At 37.8% G+C, this 8,025-nt stretch overlaps 1 protein-coding gene across 3 annotated transcripts; it reads right to left on the reverse strand.

Annotated features, from left to right (window-relative positions):
- Positions 1 to 298: 298 nt before the first annotated feature.
- On the reverse strand, positions 299 to 6,845 carry tph1a (tryptophan hydroxylase 1 (tryptophan 5-monooxygenase) a). Of its 3 annotated transcripts, XM_067500017.1 has the most exons (11): positions 6,094 to 6,293; positions 4,027 to 4,161; positions 3,676 to 3,859; positions 3,482 to 3,582; positions 3,320 to 3,387; positions 3,034 to 3,230; positions 2,790 to 2,925; positions 2,576 to 2,702; positions 2,390 to 2,485; positions 1,999 to 2,132; positions 302 to 1,840 (listed from the first exon to the last, which is right to left on the reverse strand). In XM_067500017.1, the coding sequence occupies exons 1-11, from the start codon at positions 6,181 to 6,183 to the stop codon at positions 1,666 to 1,668; spliced, it is 1,443 nt and encodes a 480-aa protein (XP_067356118.1). In that variant the 5' UTR covers positions 6,184 to 6,293; the 3' UTR covers positions 302 to 1,665. The 3 variants fall into 3 exon arrangements, with proteins under 3 accessions (XP_067356119.1, XP_067356117.1, XP_067356118.1); XM_067500018.1 differs by lacking the exon at positions 4,027 to 4,161 and having other exon boundaries at positions 299 to 1,840; positions 6,094 to 6,845; XM_067500016.1 differs by having other exon boundaries at positions 300 to 1,840; positions 3,482 to 3,859; positions 6,094 to 6,845.
- Between the last annotated feature and the right edge of the window lie 1,180 nt (positions 6,846 to 8,025).

Here is an 8,025-nt window from a genome sequence, read left to right on the forward strand (position 1 = left end):
TGGTTAAAATCTTTTAATTTTTTTAGAAAATTCTATTTTAACACGACACCTGTGCACGCCTTCTTAGCTCATACATCAGGGAGACCCTTTTGAACCCTCAGCTTCTATAAAGGGTTGCAGGATATCAAGAACAAAGTTTACACATAAACAGCGCATTGACTTATAAGTATAGGATTATTGTAGAATTTGTAAAAATGTTTTACTGTCATCTATAGGCACTAATGCTTTACAAACATATATAATGTTTTAATAATGATAAGGATGTTAATTATATTAATGATACCCCTTGTTAAATATTTATTTATTTAGTGCTAATGTGGTTATAAAGTGCTATATAGTATCATGCTGGAGAAAGGTTTAAACAACCTGTCGACCCAAAGACTTTACCCAAATCTTTAAAACATTAGTAAACAATCACATGCAGATTAGAATTCCTTTATGACTAGTGCATTGTCAGAGAGCAGAACCCGATTTTCACATAACGTTTTGTGAGCGGGATTCACGTGATCAAATAAAAATAAATACAAAAAATTAATTATTATTTGTCATAGTGCTCCTGTGTCTGCATTTTTACTGCATTTGCATAGTGGTAAAGACACTAAAATACATTTATTTGACTGTTTAGTTCAGTCACTTAAATAACCCTGTTATATAACGTTTTCTAAAGTCTTGTTTACTCTGATTTGCAGTAAATGGGTTGGTCAACACATTAATAAACAAAATTCCACAACACCATACAGGCTACTTCACAATATATAATTAAAGTTACACAAATTTGAACATAAACATTACTATGATAATCACATGATCGTGATGAAAGACATGATGAAAGACATGATGAAAGATATAAAATGCCCTATAAGTTAACAGTTGACAAACCATCTGAAACATTGTTAAGACACAATAAACATTTATTTTATTTTTATTTTTCTCATTAGTTTGATATGTAGCCTATTCATAATGTCTAGGTCTCTTTACAGTAGAAAAATAATGTTTTGATTCCAAGACCACTACAGTTACTTTCACTTGAAGAGGAGGTATTTAAAAATATCATTGTAAAATAAAATGGGTTGGGCCAAGTCTGACATAATCATTCATGAAAACATTCTTTTACAGCCGTTTCCACTTTCATAAGCTCAGCAAAATAAGGAACATGATTCAAACATCATCGGAATACAAACAAGGTACATTTCACACACATTAAGTGAGGAAGCCTAAATGTGAAGAAAAGGTCAAATGGAATAAATTACAAATAAATTCACATGGTCATGTACAACAGTAGAGGTCAACATACCTGTGTTTATAACAGCTTAGGATGCTTTAAAAAGGTAACTAAATCACAAAGAAAGTGTATCAACTGCTTGCAACACAGAAGCTAAATCAGCCAAGTATAACTGAAGCACAACAGTGTCTCAGGATAAGCAGATCTTTGGGTTTGTGCAATGTACTGATGTCAGTGACTAAACATATCTAATGTACCTCTGTAAAACATATATACCATGAACCATGCAGTGGGGACCACAGAACATTTCGCCAAAGCAGTGCACATTCATTGAACTGATGAAGGGTGGTACACAAGCAGTCATCTCTACAGCATTGCTTAGGGGATGACGTGGGAACCGTTGATGAGCTGTAGGTGGGTAATTTCTACTGGAACATGGGCAGTCAGACACCCAGGTGCTTGTTCAGTCGGCTGAGGGCGTCACCGACGATGTCAAGCTCATGCCGAAGCTCCTCAACAACGCTGTTGATGCTGGGAGTATCCTTTAGCACATCCACGCTCTGTGTGTAGGGGTTGTATCGGACTGTGAAGGGACGCTTGATGGTCTTGGCAAACTCTCTGAAATTAACACAATATCAAGTTTAATAGTAAGTGGAAAATATTTAGTATATATAATACAGCAGCAAATGTTGGTTTATAGATAATTGTAAGGTTCGCCATACAGTATACATTAATATTATTATGTTAATGTTAAAATACTTAGTGTTCAAGCTCACCTCATCTTAACTTTGGCCTCCTCAAAGCTGTCTGACACAAAGTAAACATCCTGAAATGTTGTGATGATGCATTCTTGTTTGGATGTGACTTTGGGGTCAAAAGGCATTATCCTTGCATTACCAGAGAGAGCATGCTGTAAGAGAGAAATGCAGATGTTGCAGAAAATGTACTCACACAGTTTGGTTATTGAAATAAGTGGCAATAATATATATTAGGTTCTTGTCTGTCTAATATGAGGTTTAAATATTTGAAATGGTTTGGGCTTTTTTGAAAAGATGATCCATAGATTTTAATTATCTTTGGAGGATTTATTTGTCACAATTGTGTCATGCATCAGACGTAAGACTGCGTAAACATGGCCACAGTATGGCCTTGTTAAAATGTATTTACCTTAAGCTCACTGATAGATGACAGCAGTCCTGCCCCATATGCTCGCAGCTGCCCCTGTTGTTTGCATAGGCCAAACTCAACCGTGAAAAAATAGCACTGTGTCACAGGAGTAAAAAAAATGTGATTGTTATTATGGAGTTATTAATTTGGATTTTACAGATGTTTACCTGTGTGAGTGTTACTTACCGTGGCTAGTTTCTGAACCGAGTCATCAGAAGCCCCAAGTGAAGCAAGACCAATCTCCTGAGAAAACTGGGCAAAGCTGGGCTCTGCTAGCAGTGGGACGTGACCCAGCAGCTCATGGCATGTGTCCCTATGATAAAAGACCATAGATTATTGGTCTAATACCATGTTTAAAAATTTACTCTTATTTCCTCAATTTATTCTGTATATTACTCACGGCTCAGGGGTGTATAAAGGGTCGGAGCTGTGCCGCACATACTGGGTACAGTGGAAAACACGGAAGGCCAAACCAGCAAGAAAGTCACGTGGCGACAGATAACCTGCCACAGGCCGGATAGTGAATCCAGTGCGTTCTGAAAAGATATCATATTTTAACCACATGTGCATGATAATATTTTAAAAACTGAAAAAATTCAATTCAAAGCTAAGAAATATGTTTTATTAAGGAAATTACAACCTACCCTTTAGAAAGCGGGAAACATCTTCCAGTTGAGGGATGTTGTCCTCTCGACATTCACAGTATTTGGACAGCAGTGGCAAGTTCTTCAAGTATTCCCGGCAGGCGTGGTTGGGGTACAACTTGTTAAGCTCTGTGTACACAACCCCCCAAGTCTTCACTTCCTCCTCTGTGAACTCAATACGAGGAATAGGGTCCCCACTGGAACAAAACGGACAAAATCTTTTAAGTATAAAAAAAAAAAAAGCTGATTTCCAATCTTGAAATTTAAATATAAAACAAAAATTTACTGTTTGTAGGCCATGGCAAGGTCAGCAAAGTACTTTCTCCTTTTCCGGTACACATTGTCCTTGAAACCCTGATTGAGAGGAACATACAAATATATGACAGTGCTTCAAATTAAGAGTTTGCATTTTAAAGTCAATTATACGGTTTTATTTGTGTTTAAATACCGGATGGTCAGCATCCAGTTCAGAGCCATACATCAGGACACGGTTTGCACACTTGTCCAAGTCTGAAATTTTCTTTGGGAACCAAGGTACATTATACATATCTGAGAAGACAAGAAAAAAAAAAAAAAAAACATTACAACTACTAATCAGGTTTAAAAAGACGCTCTGTGGTGTTTCACTGACTGATAGCCTACCTTCCTCATGCAGACAGGAGTTATCTGGTGGCTCCATATCCACCACATTCACATGCTTCTGGAGCAACTGGATTATCTCGTTCAGTTGTTCGTGGTTGCTGTCGCAGTCCACAAATATCTCAAACTCAGAGTTGCGTCTTTTGGATTTTCTGGACTCTATGTGCACTAGGTTTACATGGTTTTCCTGCAAGAAACAATGACAATTCATGTTAAGTTATTTACTTGATCAGTAATTATTCAAGTTAACCTAACCTAACCTAATCTAACCTAACAAAAAACAAAAAAACAAACAAAAGATAGCTGCTGTACTGACAAATATTTAGGAGGTAAACTGTTTAAATTTGTCCGTACTTGGAAGAGTTTGAGTGCCTTTACAAGTCCTCCCACTTCATTCTTGAGAGAAAAGATGACAGTTGCTCTCCCTTTCTCTGATGTATTCTTCTTCTCAGTGTTTTCTTCGATTTTGGTAAAGGATGATTTGTTTATCTGAAAATAATAAAAACATTTTAAACAACTTTGTTTAAAAGATTTTATTTTTTTGTGGTATCATTCTACCACCAGTGTTGGCTCTTCTCTGGCCATGAGAGGAGATACTAAGCTATTTTTAATATGATCTCGTTTGACCTCACGACGTTTTACCTGCCCTGTCAGTGTTAGTGTAGTGGCCGTAGTGTGGGAAAAGTGCAAATGACCGTGTTCTCTGCTGCATTAGTTCTGTAAGTGAAAACTCATGTTCACTTGATATCTACCCAAACCAGTCAGGATCATACAGTGGATTTACCTCGTGACTGAGCCATAACTAAGGACCGAAATGTACGAGAATCCAAACAAATAAAGCGACAGGCATAAATATGCCTGTAGATAAAATAAGTAATGAAAATGCAGCTGAGACGGGTTGGAGATTAGCGACTGAACGACCGTCCATTTCAGCACCGCGGACAGAGCTCTCACGTTGACGCATGGCTGTTCGCGCTGCATACGCCAGAGGAAAATTCATATAATCCGTCACCAGGTTTTAGAAGCAGGACTACAGTTGTCAGCAGCACAGAAAAAGTAATCTTTTTTTTTTTCCTGTAATGCACAAAGACATTATGCTATATTTGCTTCAAAGATAAATAATAATAATAATAATAATAATAATAATAATAATAATAATAATAATAATAATACACACAATCTAATAGATAGACGTGATTCGTTCAGTCCACTGACAAGAACAAGGTTTTTTTTTTCACTGGAGTTATATCTTACCATATTTCGTCCCTCAAACATTGTGTAGACCGCGCTGCAAACTAGTTTTCGGTGGACTCTTGTTGGTAATATCCCTGAAAACATCAGTGCGTGGGGACAGGACGCATGGATCAGGACGGTGTCCGGGGTCAACTCTTTGCGACTAGATTTAGCGAAGATGAACTTGTCTCTGTCTCAAAGAATCGCCTTACTGAAATCTCATTTGGACAGCGGGGAAGCCTATTATTAGTTCCCTGCATTTTGAAATCCCACCAAGTCATTAGGCAGCATTTAATCACTGCAGCGTGCAGGGTCCAGGCTGCAACGTGGGGTGACTTTACGTAGACTTGTTCCTCATAAAATAGATTTTTCTCTTTTATGACGTCAGATATAGTCATACACCTTTTTACACGCTTTACAGTCATTTTTGTTTTTACTGCTGTGAAACAGAAGTGTACCGTGTTTCAACATAATTTAAATTTCATGAATATCCTGATCAGAAAAGGCCTAAAATCTATAAAGATCACGTTCAGCTGTGTAAAAGTTTCAGGTGTTGGACACAGATAGAGTCGGATTGCCTGACATGTTGTCCTGGACATTTGGATTATTCTTTTGTCGTTTTTCATCATTTGTGGATAGTGACTGTGTCGCTGCTTGCTCAAAGACTATAAAGTAATTTATTTTGCGATAAAATATATTTCAAAATTTTGAAATATACCTTAACGTGTGCACTCAACAAAGCTCATTAAACCTTCCCCTATCGCATAGGGACCCTGTCTCCTTTCAGTATCCGTTTCCATAGGCTTAATAGGCTTAAAGGAGACACCACACGTGCGGTTTATCTTCTATCTCTTCTGCCCTTTACGGAAGCCAGAGTAAGATGTAGACATTAATGATTGCAATAATTATTGTTTTATGCCATGGAGCTCAGAGGTATCCCCCTCTAACCCTCTTAACCCCTTGACGTAAATTACACTATAACAAAACGGCTTAAATTAATCTGCACTGACGCCAAAGTGAAAGCTTCTTCATCAAGATGACCTGATCGATCTCCCCATAGTCAAAAAAGTATTGGTCTTTAAAATCACACATAAGTAAACCTCTTCACCTCACAGTCAAACTCTTGTCACACGACAAAACAACAGTGACTATAAATTAACGTATTTACTGTACTAATAAAGTTCCTACCTCATTGTTCAGCAGTTTTTCTTCGAAGCCAATGTTCATGGAGTCAAAAGATCTTCCTCTACGTGGTCCTTCGATTTTGTTTGAGTACATGTTAAAGTGCTGCTGTTTTTTTAAAGCCTCGATAGATACCTCTCACAGTGAATTATCTAGATAACCCCAGTTTATCTAAAGTGGGCTGTCTACCCCGACAAGCAGCGTGCTTTGCTATTTAACCACAGATAGAAACAGGAGGGGGCAATAATCTCACTCACAGCAGCAAATGGAAAAAGAGCAGCGCTCACGTCATTAGAGGAAGGGGTGTCTTTTGTTTCATCTAACGGCCTGAAACAGCTTGCACTGTTGGGACAAAATATAAAACCGGAATCTGATATATTTTGTTATGTTAGAATCATTTAAAAATAAAAAGCCAAATGTGGACATTTGGACATCCCGTTGAGATTGAACACATTTCACCTGAATCCTGACTTGATCATTTACTGTGCACTCGTTCCTTTTTGTTTGTTGACACCTTGACATCAAGAGCAGGTAAGGGTTTAACAGGATTCAGTCGTAGTCCATCTGTCTTCATTGTGATCCAAACGTGTCCCCCTTTCAAAATCCATGTCTCTGCACTGTAAGCAACTCTAGGTTCTTGTGCACACCACGTTAATAATCTGCATGTTTTCCTTTCTTTAAAACCTTGAGCCTTTTAATAAGATCAAGACAATTAGTGGGAAAGGCTTCAGAGGCCCCTGCAAGCAGAATCAACCTCATTACTTTAAACAGCTAACACTACTCTTTTCTAAGCTTTGGTCACCTTACAAACAGGAGAGGTGAGATGTCTTTATTAGCCTTTACCTTTAGGTCCTTGCAGCTCTAACACAGTGGTACATGTGGCTGATCCACATGCTGCTTGTCTCAGGTGGTCCTGGCCTTTGTCGCTCGTGACATGGAGAGATGCCTTACACAAGCAAGAAGGAAGTGAAGGGAACTTCCTTTTCTCTGCAAAACAGAGCTGTCGTTATTGAGTTATGGTGCAAATGGCAAAAGAAAGCAATTTAAAGACACAATTCAGTTCTAATGATGCAGGCATCTGATCTGTTCTTATGGTCCTAGTGGTCCATTAAAAGCCATCTCGTTACACCACAGAGGAATTGGTGCTCTCCTGCACAGTCTCTCCATCAGTGATTACATTTGCCAGCATGCGTTGCTCATAAAGTTTACAGCGACAGAAACCCCACCCCAGCATGAAACATGTTTATCTGATGGTGTCCCTATGACCTCCACTTATAGAAGGACAACTATTTCTTCTTAAAAGTGGAACCACAATCTGTCTGCCTGAAGCAAAAACAAAGGTACAACCCCATTTTAGTCTGAATTAGTAGCAGTATTAGTCACATTAAGCAACAATAAACACACTAAACATATTATACATTTTTACCCAAAGCTGATGATACAAGGACGTAGCCTGGGTTACAGAAACTCTCAGGAGTGACTTGTTTCTGATGGTCTTTTTAATTGTTTATTGAGTCAGACTGAAATGGATATAATTCTGTATTCATAAGTTGAAAGAAATTGTTGATAATTTGCAACCACACTTCCATCTAAAACAAACAGGATCATGTTTAAATAAATACCATTAACCATTTTTTGGCTTTGGCTTTTTTCAATGGAATTTGCCAATTTACTAATTTGTTGTTTAAATGTAAATTAAAAATAACTAGGTTTTGTTCTGTTAATCCGATAGATTATGTCTGAAGTTGAGTTTACCACTACTCAGGAAACGCTGATTTTCACTTTTACTTTTCTTACATTTCACAGACTCATAGCATTAAAAATACTATCTGCTTTGATTAGGAGAATCAAAGCTATCCTCTGCTTGCAAAGAGTTTGTTTGGCTTGCCAAAATGCAGTTTACACCACCTACACCTGACAGGGAAAGAAAGGAGCCTT

Source organism: Channa argus, chromosome 4, assembly GCF_033026475.1.
Source record: "Channa argus isolate prfri chromosome 4, Channa argus male v1.0, whole genome shotgun sequence".
NCBI lineage: Eukaryota > Metazoa > Chordata > Actinopteri > Anabantiformes > Channidae > Channa > Channa argus.

Coding starts and splice junctions, on each gene's coding strand:
- tph1a (XM_067500016.1), bottom strand. CDS start 6,183: ATGTACTCAAACAAAATCGAAGGACCACGTAGAGGAAGATCTTTTGAC. Junction 4,162..6,093: donor AAAAACTGCTGAACAATGAG/GTAGGAACTTTA, acceptor TATTATTTTCAG/ATAAACAAATCATCCTTTAC. Junction 2,926..3,033: donor TGTTTCCCGCTTTCTAAAGG/GTAGGTTGTAAT, acceptor ATATCTTTTCAG/AACGCACTGGATTCACTATC.